This window comes from Chelonia mydas, chromosome 16, assembly GCF_015237465.2.
Source record: "Chelonia mydas isolate rCheMyd1 chromosome 16, rCheMyd1.pri.v2, whole genome shotgun sequence".
Classification (NCBI taxonomy): Eukaryota; Metazoa; Chordata; order Testudines; family Cheloniidae; genus Chelonia; species Chelonia mydas.
This window is the reverse complement of record NC_057857.1, coordinates 889,224-908,638: the sequence shown is the minus strand read 5'-3', so window position 1 is coordinate 908,638 and position 19,415 is coordinate 889,224. Positions and strand designations below refer to the sequence as shown.

The following is a 19,415-nucleotide window of genomic DNA, read 5'->3' as shown; positions in this document are numbered from 1 at the left end:
ACACCTCCCGGAGGCCAATCACAGCGCTGTCATCACCATGGTGTCTACACTGGCACAGCAGCGCTGTACCCCCAGCGCAGAAAGCTCTACGCCGCTCGTCGGGGTGGGTTTTTTACAGCACGACAATTGCGCAGTTTCTGCGCACTCAGTGGCTTGGCAGTGTGCACACCTCAGGAGTTACAGCGCAGAACGCTGCTTTACTGCACAGAAACTTGCCAGTGTAGATGGGGCCTGAGTTTCCTTAGACCCTTGATAGTAACATGATTGGTGGACTAGCATACATTACCCCGGGAGTCTATGACATGAGAAAAGCATCCCACAGGGATTCTTGGCTCAAACTCCTCCTCTTGAGCAGGATGCTTGGCATTTCCTTTTCCAGTCCGAAGCAAACAGCAGAAGAGGCTCTGCAGGATCAGGTACCTGACAATTTATTCATGGCTGTCAGCGAATTGACTGCTAAGCTGCTCCACTAGACCTTTCCGTGAGAGGTGCAGAGCTACCAGCAACGAATGGATCAGGTCCAGAGATGAACAGTTTTTTTGGAAAGAGGAGAAGATCGTGCTCCTCCCTGTCTGTTATAACCCGGATTGTCAGTCTGCACAGCAGGGGTAGAAATGCTTTGCACACTAGAGGAATTGTTGTGACTTCTAGTATATCTATGTGAAAACGAATCTCTTCAGGAATCTAGAGGCCTTGGGTTTGAATGTACTCTAGGTAAGCTCCCCATCTGAGTGCAGAGGCATCCTCCACCAGCCTACTGGTAGATGATGGTAGCGAAAATGGTACTTCTTTGTATACCCAAAGAGAGTACTTCCACTAACTGAAGATGAGAGTACTTTTTGGGCACCTGCACCCTCATGTCCATGTGATCACCATTGGGTAGATGCACTGATTTCAACCACCAGTTGCAAGGAACTTGGTGATGTCTGGCATAGAATCATAGAATATCAGGGTTGGAAGGGACCTCAGGAGGTCATCTGGTCCAACCCCCTGCTCAAAGCAGGACCAATCCCCAACTAAATCATCCCAGCCAGGGCTTTGTCAAACCTGACCTTCAAAACCTCAAAGGAAGGAGATTCCACCACCACCTCCCTAGGTAACCCATTCCAGTGCTTCACCACCCGACTAATGAAAAAGTTTTTCCTAATATCCAACCTAAACCTCTCCCACTGCAACTTGAGACCATTACTCCTTGTTCTGTCATCTGCTACCACTGAGAACAGTCTAGAGCCATCCTCTTTGGAACCCCCTTTCAGGTAGTTGAAAGCAGCTATCAAATCCCCCCTTATTCTTCTCTTCTGCAAACAATCCCCGTTCCCTCAGCCTCTCCTCATAAGTCATGTGCGCCGGCCCCCTAATAATTTTTGTTGGCCTGCGCTGGACTCTTTCCAATTTTTCCCACATTCACACAGCACATAAAAAGATGGGAGTTGCCTAATCCAGTGGGAGGTAAGTCTAACGAGACAATTCAATTAACAGAAGGATACTAATGGAGGAAAAAACCCTTGCTGATGCCCTGCCCTTATTAACTCTATTCTCTGAGTCAGCAACGGTGATGACAGTCTTTGAAGATCCTGAGTCCGAGTGTGCTGAAAAGTACAATTAAGTGAATGGAGTCTTTCACCAGCTATGGTGACCTTCGGTGAATGAGATAATCACAGAGGTACAGATATACCTGAATGCCTGGTCTCTTCAGATGAGCCACAATGACTAAAAAGCACTGAGTGAATACCCTTGCTGCTGATAAAACACCAAAAAGCAGGACTCTGTACTGGTAGGGAGATTCTCCCACTTGGGACCTCAGATATTTTCTGTGTGCCAGGTGACGTGATACCTGAAAATATGCATCAACAGCTTCATAATCCCATTGCTAGCTCCAAGAGGTCAGAGTTGCCATTCTGAACTTGAAATAATCATGGGTGAATGTGTTGCAAGCACCCTTTTCCCTTTGGGATCAGAAAACAATACGAGTAAAAGCCCTTCCCTCTGAAATCCAGAGCCACTTCTTTTACTACTCTGAAATTTAGACGGGAGGACAATTCTTGATTTAACAGTATCTCATGAGAGAGATCCCTGAAGAGGAATGGGGAAGAGGGGTGAGTTGGTAGGAAGGGACTGGAATTGAACTGAACACTCCACGTTGATGATCTCTAAGACCCACTGGCTGAGGCAGATTTCCAACCACTCCAAAATGCCAAAAGGGGTGAGGGAGGGATGGAAAAACCATCCAAAGACTCTATATGGCTCTTGATGATGGCATCAAGCTTGCTGCTGTGAGGTGGATACGGAATGTGCAGTAGAGGACAAAGAGGCAGAGGGTCTTCTGTTTGGGAACTTCTGCTTCTTCCTCAGCAATTCTGATGACTTTTGTGGGTTACAATAATATGTGGAGAGTTCTTTGTCTAAAGCAAAATTACCTTCTCCACGGGTCTGGTGTGCAGACTCCCAAGAAACAGAGAAAGGCTTAAATCTTTCAGAGTGCAGGGCTTCATTAACTGTTGCATTGACTATGTCACAACTTCCAAATGGGAGGCCCTCAATTGTTGTCTGCACCTCCTTGGGTGTTCCTGAAGATTGTACCCACGAAGCCCTGCAAACGATGACTAAGGTGGCCGTTGATCATTCTGTGGCCGATGCATACAATGCCGCCTGCAGGGGATGGATGAGCCACTAACAGTCCCTCAGATACAACAGACTTCAGTCCCTGCTTATGTTCATGTGGGAGTTTCTCAATAACCTGCAATGCTGGGTGTCAGTTAAGGTAATCATACTTCGACAGAAGTGCCCAGTACTTTGCAAGGCACATCTGCAAACTTCATGATGAATAATTCTTCCTGACAGATAGATCTAACTTTTTCAGATCTTTTGTCTCTGAGTTATTTTTGTGGTCCCTGCCGCCTGGACCTTTCATGCACCACCATCACTACCAGAGATCCAGGAAATAGGTGAAACATTCAAACCCACCTGAAGGGACTCAATAGTGTCCATCTTTCTACAGGTAGGTGCCACAGACACTGGGGTCTGCAATAAATGTTTGCTGGTTCCAATAGCCCCTTGTTAACTGACATAGCAACACTTTCATACATGGAGGAATGCAGGCTGTGCAGAAGGCATATGCCATTTTTCCTACACTATCGCCAAAGATTTCTGAAGTATCTGCCATGTGACACAGAAACGCTCTTCCATCTGCGGGTGTTATTCCTCAGTTTCCCTTTCTTCCTGGGGCATTGCATGAGTCCACACCAGCTACTCTTCTTGAGCTACTGTCCGAAGCTTCATAGGAGAAGGAAACTAATTCTGGAGGGTGTGACACACTGTACCTCAAAGAAGCATGCTGTAACCCCCATAGTCATCATTCATATATGGTTGAGGTATTTTGTACAAAGCATGCCATGTAAGATACTATATGAAAGGTCATGATCTGCTGAAACTCACTGTTTTGTCAAAATATGTATATTGGTAGCATGCATGAAGTTATGAGATTTTGCTATATGTTTGTTATTGAAATATGTTGCGAGTCTGGGAGTCGCTCACTGCTAGTTCTCCAGTGGCAACAAAGGAGGTGACTCACACGCAAAGCGACCATCCTGAGCTACTGACCAGTAGGGGAATTGTAAACAAGAAATTTACAAATTCTGTAAGAGATGGGGCTTGCTCAACTCTGTGACTCAGCAAGGCCCACCAGGACATATTTCGGGCAGTATTTTTACAGGCACATGGACTGAGGATATAAGATAATGGACAGTGGCATCATGAGATTACCTCTCTCCCCTCCCCCACCTACACTGAAGGCAACAAGAACGCTGGGAAGACAAAGACTTGAACTGAGGAGACTGGTCCCAGGCTGAGAAGGAAATTCAGCCTGTGTCTTAAGAACTGTAACCTACCTGCAACATCCAGTGGGGTGAGAAAAGCTTTTGATTCAACTCTTGCTTAGTCTAAAAGTTTAAGATTTAGAATGCACGTTTACTTTTTATTTTTTTACGGTATTTATTTTCTCACCTTTATGCCTACCACTTTAATTAATAAACTTATTTTAATGTTTTATCCTTCCCAGTGAGTTTGTCTAAGGAGCTTGGGAAATCTGCTCAGGTTACAAAGGCTGGCGCATGTCCACTTTCCTTTGACAAAGCGGCAAACTAATTAATATGATTGCACTGTTCAAAAGAAGTCTTGAGTAGTGTAAGACAGTATATTTCTGGGGTCCAAGGCTGGGGGCTTGAGAGATTTGCTAGGGTTTCCCTGCCTATAGTTCATGAGAGCCTTGTAGAGTATTCGTACAATTTAGCTGGGTGTGCCTCAGCATGCAGATGGCTGAGTGATCACAGCACCTCGAGGGGTTTGCTGCTTGTCACTGGCAAAGCATTATGAAAGACAGCCCAGGCTGGAGAGTTAAGGGGACATAGTGGTCCCATACTTCCAGGTTGTACCCCAGGGATCCCGTCACAGAGGGATAGCTGATGTAGGTTTCTTTGCTGGTTACATCCCCTGAGAGGCCCACTAGGGATAGAGGCTGTGAGCGACCAGGGTGGATACCTAGGAGAGTGCTCTCCTGGAGATCACATAGGTCTATGCCTACACTAATGGTGTCTAGATTCCCTGTCAGACCTGAAGGGGTCATATGAGTGTGAATAAGATGAGCGGATGCGGGATGCCTCCCCATTTGCTTGGGAAGAAGAAGAAAATGAATATTTCTCTAATGGTGGGGTTACCTTAGCTGGAGATGTAGGGTAAGCTTGAGTACTGACCACCACTAGAACTGAAAAGCTGATTGGCTCCACGACTACACTGGTAATCAGTATTGTACAGGGGACACTCACAGGCAAGGATAGTAATGATGACTTGGGCTGTGTGGTGAGTGCAAGATTACGTGGATTGAAAATAACTCTGTTGCCAAGAAAGCCTGTGCCAGGGGCCTCTGTTCCGCAGGAGTTGGTACCAGTCTCGTGGATACTGGGGTCACTGGCTCCACGTGCACTTATGTCAACAGAGAGAGGCTGGTACCTGGCAAAGTGTGGACTTCTGCCTGAGACAGAACCATATGTGCTCAATGACTGAGTTTTGCCAGAGTGTCACAGGGATCCAATTCAGGCTACGAACTACCTTTTGGATCTATGCCTTCTTTTACTAGGTGTTAGAGCTGTGCTCCCTGTGGGAACGATGTTCTTCCCACCCCTCAGATCAGATCACTGGTGCAGGAGGACTTCGATGCTCTGCTAGGCTTAGTGAACGAAATTTTATTGACCAGTGAGCACAGGAGCTCGGAGTTCATCCACATCTCACAAAAGCACTGATCAAGGAAGTCTGTGTTCTGGTCTACAGGGCCCCTGCTTCTGAGGCAGCTCTTATTGAGTTATCCAGGAGAAAACACTAAAGACAGGCCTCTCTTGCCTTCAGCATCCTCCTAGAGGCATAAGAAAAGAAAAAACTACACTACACCACTGTACAACTATACTAATATTACTATCAAACTCTCACATTGCATATACACACACACACACACACATACAGAGGACCAGTCAAGTTGCATAGCGTGCTAAGAAGCAGACACGCAGAAGTTCCATCTCGCAGACACAGTTGGCCATGACTCAGTGGACACTACTGGCAAAAAGAATCCAATCTTACACGCATGGGGCACATGCCTACCAGAAGTGGAATCCATGTAGACAATCACTTCAATTGTATTTAAGCCAATCTAACAGATGTGTTAATAAAACACCGAGTAGGTTAGTTCACTAAACTAATGAGAATGTGCCCTTCCAAGAACAAATCCATGAGCAACAGTTTTTTGCTCTGCCTCTAGGATGGCAAGGAACGTGCAGGAAAATAGAGCAGAATCACAAGAGAGTTGCAAAATTATGCCCTCCAAATCTAAGTGCCAGGTGGCAATTTTAATGTGTGCTTAACAAATTACCAAATTAAACACAGAGGAAGTTGCAAATTAAGTAACATGTATTACAGATTTGCTGGGTTATACTGGGAGAGCACACTGTAATGATATATAAATTATACAACATTCCCAGCCAATACAACACAACATGCAGGGTTATAGTGATTTTTCCAAGTATTGGAATAGCACAGAACTAGAGATAAGTTACTTTCATGTTCTCTCCACAGGTACCATTGCGGAGAGTGGACCAGATGATATGTCTGGGGGGAGAAAGCAGAAGGAGACTCCGCTGGTTGGAAGGCATGAGATGCGATGTCCTGAGGTTGGGGGTTCCACGACCACCACTCCCAAGAGGAGAAGGCGGGTGGTGGTGGTCGGGGACTCTCTCCTCCGGGGGACTGAGTCATCTATCTGCCGCCCTGACCGGGAAAACCGAGAAGTCTGCTGCTTGCCGGGGGCTAAGATTCGCGATGTGACGGAGAGACTGCCGAGACTCATCAAGCCCTCGGATCGCTACCCCTTCCTGCTTCTCCACGTGGGCACCAATGATACTGCCAAGAATGACCTTGAGCGGATCACTGCGGACTACGTGGCTCTGGGAAGAAGGATAAAGGAGTTGGAGGCGCAAGTGGTGTTCTCGTCCATCCTCCCCGTGGAAGGAAAAGGCCTGGGTAGGGACCGTCGAATCGTGGAAGTCAACGAATGGCTACGCAGGTGGTGTCGGAGAGAAGGCTTTGGATTCTTTGACCATGGGATGGTGTTCCATGAAGGAGGAGTGCTGGGCAGAGACGGGCTCCATCTTACGAAGAGAGGGAAGAGCATCTTTGCCAGCAGGCTGGCTAACCTAGTGAGGAGGGCTTTAAACTAGGTTCACCGGGGGACGGAGACCAAAGCCCTGAGGTAAGTGGGAAAGCGGGATTCCGGGAGGAAGCACAGGCAGGAATGTCTGTGAGGGGAGGGCTCCTGCCTCATACTGGGAATGAGGGGCGATCAACAGGTTATCTCAAGTGCTTATATACAAATGCACAAAGCCTTGGAAACAAGCAGGGAGAACTGGAGGTCCTGGTGATGTCAAGGAACTATGACGTGATTGGAGTAACAGAGACTTGGTGGGATAACTCACATGACTGGAGTACAAGTCATGGATGGTTATAAACTGTTTAGGAAGGACAGGCAGGGCAGAAAAGGTGGGGGAGTAGCACTGTATGTAAGGGAGCAGTATGACTGCTCAGAGCTCCGGTACGAAACTGTGGAAAAACCTGAGTGTCTCTGGATTAAGTTTAGAAGTGTGTGCAACAAGAGTGATGTAGTGGTGGGAGTCTGCTATAGACCACCGGACCAGGGGGATGAGGTGGATGAGGCTTTCTTCCGGCAACTCACGGAAGCTACTAGATCGCATGCCCTGATTCTCATGGGTGACTTTAATTTTCCTGATATCTGCTGGGAGAGCAATACAGCGGTGCATAGACAATCCAGGAAGTTTTTGGAAAGCGTAGGGGACAATTTCCTGGTGCAAGTGCTAGGGGAGCCAACTAGGGGGGGCGCTTTTCTTGACCTGCTGCTCACAAACCAGGTAGAATTAGTGGGGGAAGCAAAAGTGGATGGGAATCTGGGAGGCAGTGACCATGAGTTGGTTGAGTTCAGGATCCTGACGCAGGGAAGAAAGGTAAGCAGCAGGATACGGACCCTGGACTTCAGGAAAGCAGACTTCGACTCCCTCAGGGAACAGATGGCCAGGATCCCCTGGGGGACTAACATGAAGGGGAAGGGAGTCCAGGAGAGCTGGCTGTATTTCAAGGAATCCCTGTTGAGGTTACAGGGACAAACCATCCCGATGAGTCGAAAGAATAGTAAATATGGCAGGCGACCAGCTTGGCTTAATGGTGAAATCCTAGCGGATCTTAAACATAAAAAAGAAGCTTACAAGAAGTGGAAGGTTGGACATATGACCAGGGAAGAGTATAAAAATATTGCTCGGGCATGTAGGAAAGATATCAGGAGGGCCAAATCACACCTGGAGCTGCAGCTAGCAAGAGATGTCAAGAGTAACAAGAAGGGTTTCTTCAGGTATGTTGGCAACAAGAAGAAAGCCAAGGAAAGTGTGGGCCCCTTACTGAATGAGGGAGGCAACCTAGTGACAGAGGATGTGGAAAAAGCTAATGTACTCAATGCTTTTTTTGCCTCTGTTTTCACTAACAAGGTCAGCTCCCAGACTGCTGCGCTGGGCATCACAAAATGGGGAAGAGATGGCCAGCCCTCTGTAGAGATAGAGGTGGTTAGGGACTATTTAGAAAAGCTGGACGTGCACAAGTCCATGGGGCCGGACGAATTGCATCCGAGAGTGCTGAAGGAATTGGCGGCTGTGATTGCAGAGCCCTTGGCCATTATCTTTGAAAACTCGTGGCGAACGGGGGAAGTCCCGGATGACTGGAAAAAGGCTAATGTAGTGCCCATCTTTAAAAAAGGGAAGAAGGAGGATCCTGGGAACTACAGGCCAGTCAGCCTCACCTCAGTCCCTGGAAAAATCATGGAGCAGGTCCTCAAAGAATCAATCCTGAAGCACTTAGAGGAGAGGAAAGTGATCAGGAACAGTCAGCATGGATTCACCAAGGGAAGGTCATGCCTGACTAATCTAATTGCCTTTTATGATGAGATTACTGGTTCTGTGGATGAAGGGAAAGCAGTGGATGTATTGTTTCTTGACTTTAGCAAAGCTTTTGACACGGTCTCCCACAGCATTCTTGTCAGCAAGTTAAGGAAGTATGGGCTGGATGAATGCACTATAAGGTGGGTAGAAAGCTGGCTAGATTGTCGGGCTCAACGGGTAGTGATCAATGGCTCCATGTCTAGTTGGCAGCCGGTGTCAAGTGGGGTGCCCCAGGGGTCGGTCCTGGGGCCGGTTTTGTTCAATATCTTCATAAATGATCTGGAGGATGGTGTGGATTGCACTCTCAGCAAATTTGCGGATGATACTAAACTGGGAGGAGTGGTAGATACGCTGGAGGGGAGGGATAGGATACAGAAGGACCTAGACAAATTGGAGGATTGGGCCAAAAGAAATCTGATGAGGTTCAATAAGGATAAGTGCAGGGTCCTGCACTTAGGACGGAAGAACCCAATGCACCGCTACAGACTAGGGACCGAATGGCTAGGCAGCAGTTCTGCGGAAAAGGACCTAGGGGTGACAGTGGACGAGAAGCTGGATATGAGTCAGCAGTGTGCCCTTGTTGCCAAGAAGGCCAATGGCATTTTGGGATGTATAAGTAGGGGCATAGCGAGCAGATCGAGGGACGTGATCGTTCCCCTCTATTCGACACTGGTGAGGCCTCATCTGGAGTACTGTGTCCAGTTTTGGGCCCCACACTACAAGAAGGATGTGGATAAATTGGAAAGAGTCCAGCGAAGGGCAACAAAAATGATTAGGGGTCTAGAGCACATGACTTATGAGGAGAGGCTGAGGGAGCTGGGATTGTTTAGTCTGCAGAAGAGAAGAATGAGGGGAGATTTGATAGCTGCTTTCAACTACCTGAAAGGGGGTTCCAAAGAGGATGGCTCTAGACTGTTCTCAATGGTAGCAGATGACAGAACGAGGAGTAATGGTCTCAAGTTGCAATGGGGGAGGTTTAGATTGGATATTAGGAAAAACTTTTTCACTAAGAGGGTGGTGAAACACTGGAATGCGTTACCTAGGGAGGTGGTAGAATCTCCTTCCTTACAGGTTTTTAAGGTCAGGCTTGACAAAGCCCTGGCTGGGATGATTTAACTGGGACTTGGTCCTGCTTTGAGCAGGGGGTTGGACTAGATGACCTTCTGGGGTCCCTTCCAACCCTGATATTCTATGATTCTATGATTCTATGATTCTACTCTGACTGATTCAGAAAAACTCTTGTTGAGAACCTGTATTCAGTAAGGGTCTGTCAATACAATTTGCACTTTACTCTAAGTGTAATAGGGTCACGGTATTCATATGGCTTGACTACCATATACAATATTGGTATTCAAAATACCAGTGGGGGAAAAACAGCATTCAAATGATAAAATAATTAATCAAATAGATTTAATGGGGCCAGGTAATTTGGCCCTTTGCAGTTAACCAGGAAGAATGCTTTGCTTGACAAATACCAGGAGATTCATGGTTATGGTATGACCAGAAACTGTAGAAGTCTACTCTGAGCCCAAGACAGACAAGTTTTTTTAAATAAATTCTGTGTGAGGGAAAGACACTGCCACAGTTCAGAAACACTGCAGTATAGTCAGTATCAAAGCTTTATCAAGACGACTGGAAACAGCAAGGACACATGGGACCAGATGGCTCCTTACCAATGACATGAACTGTAAACTATCAACCGAAAGACTGGCAATCGCTACCAGTCATTTAAAAGTGGACACTTAAAGCTCCAAGACCAAGGAAGCAAACTTTGAAGTGTTTAGTACAAAGAGAACACTTCTTCAACCAGATGAAGTATAGGTATCTGTGATGCATCATGTCCTAGACACAGTGGCATTGTGCTGTAGCGCACAGCATGCCAGTGTATAAAAGGATACTTCTTGGACAGCTGAGTTTGGTTGGCAAATACTGCTTAAATATAGCTCAGGCAGAGGGGAGAAAATATCTTCCATGGTTTATTATATCTATTTTGCACTGAGTACATACCGTACAGCAGTTAGAGGACGTGTCAGACCCAATATATACATCTAAAAACCAAAGCCAAAAGAGCAACAGGATAGAACTGAAGGCTAAATTTCTTCAGCTGTTCTATTTTACACCCACAGCATGCACCCTGTACTCCTGAGGGCATTCTGAGTCAAAAAAAAAAAAAAATTCTGCACACAGTATTCTAAAATTCTGCAAATTTTATTTGTCAAATAAATGTGGAGGCTCCCCCATGGTAGTGGGGAGCACAGGCCACCGGCTGCACGGAGGTGGGAGATCACTGTGCAGGTCCCCACCCCACCCCCAGGGACACAAACTCAGCAGTGAGGCTGCACCCAACCCTGACACAGCGCAAGGAGCGGGCCTGCCCCAGAAACACTCCATGGCCCTGCCTCTCAGTGTCGACAGGCAGGCTCAGCAAAGCAGGATCCAAGAGTGGAGGAGCTTAGTGTGGGGGATCCAGGTGTGGGTTGAGAGGGTTCTGTGTGAGGCAATATGGGTGTGAGCAGCTCAGTGGGAGATCCGGGTGCGGGAGGGATCTGGATGCACAGGAGCTTGTTGGGGGGTTCTGCGTTCAACAGTAATGGGACTCTGCAGGGGGGTCCAGGTGAAGGTGGCTGGGGCTCAGCAGGGGGGTGTCTGGGCATGGTGGGGAAATGGAGCTTGGCAGGGAGGTCTGGGTGTGGGGGGCTTTCTGGGGGCTCAGTGGGGTGGGGATCCAGGTGCAGCTGGTTGGGGCTCATTCTGATGGGGATCCAGGTGTGAGTGGATTGTTGGGGTGGCCCAGGTGTAGGGGGAGTGGGGCTCATCATGGGAAGTTCCGAGTGTGTGTGTGTGTGGGGGGGGGAGGCTCGGCAGGAGGATCTGGATATGAGGGGATGTGGATGCACGAGGGCTGGGCAGATGGGGGTGGATGTCCCCGTACGGGGATCCCTCCCCATGCAGCTGAGGAGCAATGGGTGCAGGAAGTGGGGGAAGAAGAGGGGGGAGAGTTTTCAGAGCTTCCTGCAGCTGAGGAGAAATCTGGGGATGGGTCTGACCTGGCCCTGGATGCCGGGAAGAGGAAGTCCTGTCCTCCCCAGCCCAGCCAGGACTAGCAGTTGAGCCCGATGCAGCGTAGGAGCCACCAGGCAGATTCCTTTCCCAGTCCCGCCTCCTGCCCCACAGTGATTTACCTCTCTGCTGGCTGCCCTGGGCACCCGAAACATACTGCTGGGGGGGTCACATGACTGCTCTTGTGGCTTCCCTTTTGGTTCCCCATCAGAAACTCATTTTTCTGCAGGGAAGCAAAGAAATCTGTGGGGAATATAAATTCTGTGCATGCGCAGTGGAGCAGAATTCCCCCAGGAGTAACTCTTCAAAGGCATGAAGGCCAAAATGGTTGCATCCCTCCTTCAGCTCCATCACAGTTCAAAGCCCATGCTTGCTGAGCACTCTGAAAGCAGGGATGGGTGGTGGGACATGTGATCCGCACAGACTACAACATCTTGAAGAACCACAATTACCATAGGTTAAGTAACCGTTCTCTCTTCTTCAAGTATGTCAGTGTGGATCCCCCTATAGGTGACTGGCAAGCAGTAGCATCCTTGGATGGCGGGACTTAGTTGGGGATTCATCCTGCTTTGAGCAGGGGGTTGGACTAGATGACCTCCTGAGGTCCCTTCCAACCCTGATATTCTATGATTCTATGACTGAGGTGTCACAGCTGATCAGGGAAACGAAGACGGTAGCACTGCTCATCCAAGCTTGGCATTTGCCCTGGCTGTCATGTCAAGTGCACATTTAATGAAGGTCACAGGATTACTCCACACAGCTGCCGTGCAAATCTCCAAAATCGGCACATTTCTGAAGTAAGCCAACAATGCTGCCGGTGCTTTGGTGGAGTGTGCATTCATGTTAGGCAGGAGAGGCGCACCAGGCAGCTGCTACCAGATGGATGTGCACTGTGTGATCCACTTTAAAAGTTTCAAGGAAGAGACTGCCTGGCCTTTCACAGATTCATACATTCCGAGGCCAGAAGGAATATATGACCACTCTGCCCTTTGCGCCCTCACATGGGAGAGTAAGGAGGCACAGGACAGACACTTGCACAGCCTGGACACTGCTAGCTAAAAGAATCTACTCTCACAGGCATAAGGCACATGTGCCCCTTGCAATGGGAGCCACACTGACACGTACTTGAAGGGCTGAACATTCTTTCCACATCAGTGGGACAATCATAACTGCACAAGTCACTTTGTTGGGATGATTTCCCGCCTAACTGGCTGCCACTTACAATTAGAGAGATTAAAATGGCCCTGCGAAGTTATAAATTGGTTGTTACTTTTACTCTCTGATTGTGTCACAAAATGGCAAAGCAAGAAATATCCAGTAGCCTAGTGGGGATTATAGGTTAATTTTAATGTACTGATGTTTTTAAGCTGTGATACAATGCAAAGTTAATCATAAGAACACATAACAGCCATACTAGGTCAGACCAATGGTCCATTTAGCCTAGACTCCTACCTTCTGACAGTGGCCAGTGCCAGATGCTACAGAGGGAATGGACAGAGCTATGCAATTTAAGGTGATCCACCCTCCATCATCCAGTCCCAGGTTCGGGCAGTTGAAGGTTTAGGGAGCACGGGCTTGTATACCTGGCCATCTTGGCTAATAGCCATTGATGGACCTATCCTCCATGAACTTATCTCATTATTTTTGAACCCACTCATACTTTTGGCCTTTGCAACATCCCTTGGCAACGACTGACTGTGTGTGAAGAAGTACTTCCTTATGTTTGTTTTAAACCTGCTTTGATTATTTCATTGGGGGATCTCTAGTTCTTGTGTTATATGAAGGGGTAAATAACAATTCACTTTGTCAATTCAATTCACGATTTTATAGACCTCCATCGTCTCCCCCCTTAGTTGTCTCTTTTCTAAACTGAATAGTCCCAGTCTTTTTAATCTCTCTTTGTCCGGAAGCTGTTCCCTGCCCCTAATCGTTTTTGTTTCCCGTCCCCAAAGTACTTGGTCCAAAGCAGACAACGGAAATTCAATGTCAGCTGTTTGCCTAGCTCTCTTACCTTCCATTAAAACCCCAGCCACACTGGTAGCAATGGGTTGCATGGAAACAGACATATTTCTGTAAATGGTTTTAAATCTTATAAATGAGCATCACAGCACAGAGGTTTTCTAAACTTACCAGTACTTAGAACATTATTTTCTTTTAAAACTGGTTTTGTTTTATAGTCCAAGAAGAACAAACAGTAAGGGAAGTTTCCTCCCACCCACTAACAATCAACCCAATTAGTAATCTAAACTAATTCAACCAAGGCAATTCACAAGAAATTTCTCAGGATAAAAACTTGGGAACACCTAAATACTGAATGATTTGCTATTAGGCAACTCAGCAAGATAAGCAAACTACAGATTCATTAAAAAAAGAACAGGAGTACTTGTGGCACCTTAGAGACTAACAAATTTATAAAAGCATAAGCTTTCGTGGCTACAGCCCACTTCATCGGACGCATAGAATGGAACATATAGTAAGAAGATATATATATATATATACACACATACAGAGAAGGTGGAAGTTGCCATACAAACTGTAAAAGGTTAATTAATTAAGATGAGCTGTTATCAGCAGGAGAAAAAAACTTTTGTAGTGATAATCAAGATGGCCCATTTAGACAGTTGACAAGAAGGTATGAGGTTACTTAACTTAAGGGAATAGATTCAGTATGTGTAATGACCCAGCCACTCCCAGCCTCTATTCAAACCCAAGTTAATGGTATCTAGTTTGCATATTAATTCAGCTCAGCAGTTTCTCGTTGGAGTCTGGCTATGTGGACTCTCTCCTCACACCCTACGCTGCCAGCACTCCCAGCTATCTTCGAGACACCACTGACTTCCTGAGGAAACTACAATCCACCAGCGATCTTCCTGAAAACACCATCCTATCCACTATGGATGTAGAAGCCCTCTACACCAACATTCCACACAAAGATGGACTACAAGCTGTCAGGAACAGTATCCCCGATAATGTCACGGCAAACCTGGTGGCTGAACTTGGTGACTTTATCCTCACCCATAACTATTTCACATTTGGGGACAATGTATACCTTCAAGTCAGCGGCACTGCCATGGGTACTGGAATGGCCCCACAGTATGCCAACATTTTTATGACTGACTTAGAACAACGCTTCCTTAGTTCTCGTCCCCTAACGCCCCAACTCTACTTGCGCTACATTGATGACATCTTCATCATCTGGACCCATGGAAAAGAAGCCCTTGAGGAATTCCACCATGATTTCAACAATTTCCATCCCACCATCAACCTCAGCCTAGACCAATCCACATAAGCGGTCCATTTCCTGGACACTACTGTGCTAATAAGCGATGGTCACATAACCACCACCCTATACCGGAAACCTACTGACCGCTATTCCTACCTACATGCCTCCAGCTTCCATCCAGGACACACCACACAATCCATTGTCTACAGCCAAGCTCTATGATACAACCGCATTTGCTCCAACCCCTCAGACAGCGACAAACACCTACAAGATCTCTATCAAGCATTCTTACAACTACAATACCCACCTGCTGAAGTGAAGAAACAGACTGACAGAGCCTGAAGAGTTCCCAGAAGTCACCTACTACAGGACAGGCCCAACAAAGAAAATAACAGAATGCCACTAGCTGTCAACTTCAGCCCCCAACTAAAACCTCTCCAGAGAATCATCAAAGATTTACAACCTATCCTGAAGGATGACCCATCACACTCACAGATCTTGGGAGACAAACCAGTCCTCGCTTACAGACAGCCCCCCAACCTGAAGCAAAGGACCTAGACAAATTGGAGGATTGGGCCAAAAGAAATCTGATGAGGTTCAATAAGGATAAGTGCAGGGTCCTGCACTTAGGATGGAAGAATCCAATGCACCGCTACAGACTAGGGACCGAATGGCTAGGCAGCAGTTCTGCGGAAAAGGACCTAGGGGTGACAGTGGACGAGAAGCTGGATATGAGTCAACAGTGTGCCCTTGTTGCCAAGAAGGCCAATGGCATTTTGGGATGTATAAGTAGGGGCATAGCGAGCAGATCGAGGGACGTGATCGTTCCCCTCTATTCGACACTGGTGAGGCCTCATCTGGAGTACTGTGTCCAATTTTGGGCCCCACACTACAAGAAGGATGTGGATAAATTGGAGAGAGTCCAGCGAAGGGCAACAAAAATGATTAGGGGTCTAGAGCACATGACTTATGAGGAGAGGCTGAGGGAGCTAGGATTGTTTAGTCTGCAGAAGAGAAGAATGAGGGGGGATTTGATAGCTGCTTTCAACTACCTGAAAGGGGGTTCCAAAGAGGATGGATCTAGACTGTTCTCAATGGTAGCAGATGACAGAACGAGGAGTAATGGTCTCAAGTTGCAATGGGGGAGGTTTAGATTGGATATTAGGAAAAACTTTTTCACTAAGAGGGTGGTGAAACACTGGAATGCGTTACCTAGGGAGGTGGTAGAATCTCCTTCCTTAGAGGTTTTTAAGGTCAGGCTTGACAAAGCCCTGGCTGGGATGATTTAACTGGGAATTGGTCCTGCTTCGAGCAGGGGGTTGGACTAGATGACCTTCTGGGGTCCCTTCCAACCCTGATATTCTATGATTCTATGAAATATTCACCAGCAACCACACACCACACAACAAAAACACTAACCCAGGAACCTATCCTTGCAACGAAGCCCGATGCCAACTGTGTCCACATATCTATTCAAGTGACACCATCGGAGGGCCTAATCACATTAGCCACGCCATCAGGGGCTCGTTCACCTGCACATCTACCAATGTGATATATGCCATCATGTGCCAGCAATGCCCCTCTGCCACGTACACTGGCCAAACTGGACAGTCTCTAAGTAAAACAATAAATGGACACAAATCTGACATCAGGAATCATAACATTCAAAAACCGGTAGGAGAACACCTCAACCGCTCTGGCCACTCAGTAAAAGATTTAAGGGTGGCAGTTTTGCAACAGAAAAGCTTCAAAAACAGACTCCAAGGAGAAACTGCTGAGCTTGAATTAATATGCAAACTAGATACCATTAACTTGGCTTTGAATGGAGACTGGGAGGGGCTGGGTCATTACAGATATTGAATCTATTTCCCTATGTTAAGTATCCTCACACCTTCTTGTCAACTGTCTAAATGGGCCATCTTGATTATCACTACAAAAGTTTTTTTTCTCCTGCTGATAACAGCTCATCTTAATTAATTAGCCTCTTACAGTTTGTATGGCAACTTCCACCTTCTCTGTATGTGTGTGTGTGTGTGTATATATATATATATGTATATATATCTTCTTACTACATGTTCCATTCTATGCATCCAATAAACTGGGCTGTAGCCACGAAAGCTTATGCTTTTATAAATTTGTTAGTCTCTAATGTGCCACAAGTACTCCTGTTCTATTTGCGGATGAGGACGAACACGGCTGCTACTTTGAAACCTACAGATTCGTTAGGTCATCCTGCGTGCAGATTCCATTTGGTGTGATGTGATTCTGTGCAAGGTTACTGAATTCAGTATTGCTCCTTGTCCCTGAAAACCCTCTCTCTCAACAAATATTTGAAGCAGATTTCACTGTGCATGTACATCAGTACCTTTGGGACTCAGTGGCACCAATTACATTTGATTTCATTCCCCCACCCCATTTATCTTACCAATGCACACTCATTCTGTACTTATGAAATTGTTACTCCCTTGAAATTGTTACTCCTGGCTAAAGTGGAATAATCAGGGGCAAATTCTTATCTCTGACAGGAATTCTCTGTTCTCAAATTTACTGGTGTAAATCCAGCAGTATTCCACTGAATTCAGTAGAATTACTTGGAAAATGTATCAGTGTAGCTGAGATCTGAATCTGGCCCTTAGACATCTTTTCTGAGCACTGCAAATAAAGCCAATAGCCCAGGAAGTGTTTCTTACCCCCCTGCTGAAGGCTTCCAAGAATCGTCTCACCCAGCAAATGGATCAGTCTGGTCACAACCTGGCAGGGGGAAAGAAATGAACATTTCAGACTGAATGCATTAAAATAAAATATCCTAACAGATAATGGAAAAATTTAAGAGAAGGACTTAAATAGAACATTGTTAAGAATTGCTAAGGGTTTTACAAAGCACAACTTCTCCACGGGAAGCAATTACTTCCACTCTGTGATATAATGACAGCTCATTTTTCTTGTATAAAGTTATCTGTCATTTTTATTTTACACTAACCTTTAAAACTTAAAAAAATAGGTCATTTACAATCTATTCTGCTTTTAAAAAAACTTTTCCGGAAAGACTCCATGTCACATTTTCACTCTCTCTCCAATGTGCACATACTGTGAGTATTTAAGAAAGGAAGGGTCATGTGGTAGTTACTGAATACCATTTCATTTGTATACTGTACAATTATCCTGGTCCATACTCAGACCAGATTCCTCATATACAACAAGGAGTTATGGGTGAAGAGGTGGAACACACACATATTCAAAGTCCTGTATACGTCTCGGCAAGCTGAATTACCTTAATTAAACTGATCTGGAGGCACAAGAAACAGGCATGGTTCATTCCAAGGAATAGATTTTGATCTCAACGGAGTTACTTGGGATTTATACTAATATTATATATATATATAATATATTATACTAATTATATCTGGCCCTTAATCTAATTTCAAAAGTGATAAATTAATCTTTACAAGAAGTAATCAGTAGTTCCTAACAAGAGCAATAATAGAAAGCTAACAGTTGTAACACTAAGGAGTGGCTGAAATGGAAAACACTTCGGTTGGTTTTGACACTTACCAATTTATCACTAAGTAAAATAAAGGCAGTAACTGCCTTAGTAAAATTCTAGTAAACTACAACTGCTAATATGTAGTAAAATACAAACACTTGGGTTTTTTATATAAAAGCCATTTCCTGGTAAATAAAAGTAGTTTTGACCCGCATGAAGATGTTAAAGAGAAAACTGTCCCCCATTTTGACTTGATTCATCAACAGGATAAATGTATTACTGTTTGCCAGACAAGAAGGACCTAAGTGGCAAGCGGAGCGTGATTTTCTGTCTGCGTGTTGGTGTGTGACTGGCAGTTACACAGCCCTTCCGTCACTAGTATGACAACACTCATGACATCTGTGAATACACCTTCCCTCTCTCCTCCCTCCATGTTGTAAAAATCAATAACCTGAAACAATAAAACATAAATTTCTCCCAAGTGTAAGAACTTCAAGATTTAACCTTAAAGTGGAAAACCTTGTAAGATATCGCAGCTTGATAGTTAGTATTGTTTTATACATCCTGTCTAAAGCAGTTTTGTCCCAGGCAGCCAATACCATTGATTAAGCCTGCATAGTTCATGGAATCCCATAATTTTAACAAATGTGAGCTTTAAAGAGCATTTGGAGAAAAACTCGGGGCGTCTCCAACACAATATCAATTACTAATGTCAGAACTGAAAGTAATGGCTGAACTTCAGACAGGGCCAATGTATTCGAACAATAAGTTTGCACAGAACCATATACCTTCTATCTCCAATATTAGGGACAGTCAAGGCAAATAGTCCATATAGAATATAACGGAAATATAAGCATATATTACAGTCAGAAGTCAGAGATGGAAGAGGCCCATTAAATCATCTTTTCCCACCTCTCTGCCAGTGTAGGTTTGTTCCCTAGTGTACATCTTCTAACATTTTATTCAATCTAGTTTTCAATGTCCCATCAAGTGATGGGATTCCCACCTCCCCCACTGGGAGAGTATTCCACAGCCACAGTGTGAAGTATGGGCCCCATACGGTCAGTTGAATATTACAGAATATCAAAACAACATTCAGGTACAGGACAGA

The 19,415-nt window shown here is 45.7% G+C and overlaps 1 protein-coding gene across 7 annotated transcripts in view; it reads right to left on the bottom strand.

The window, feature by feature from the left end:
- The window catches only part of PNPLA7 (patatin like phospholipase domain containing 7), a 398,841-nt gene that overhangs the window by 178,208 nt on the left and 201,218 nt on the right, over window positions 1-19,415 (bottom strand). For all 7 annotated transcript variants that reach the window (XM_043530657.1, XM_043530661.1, XM_043530656.1 and 4 more), the window contains one exon: window positions 17,511-17,571. In XM_043530657.1, the coding sequence (XP_043386592.1) occupies window positions 17,511-17,571 (61 nt within the window). The remainder of the gene's footprint in view (window positions 1-17,510; window positions 17,572-19,415) is intronic.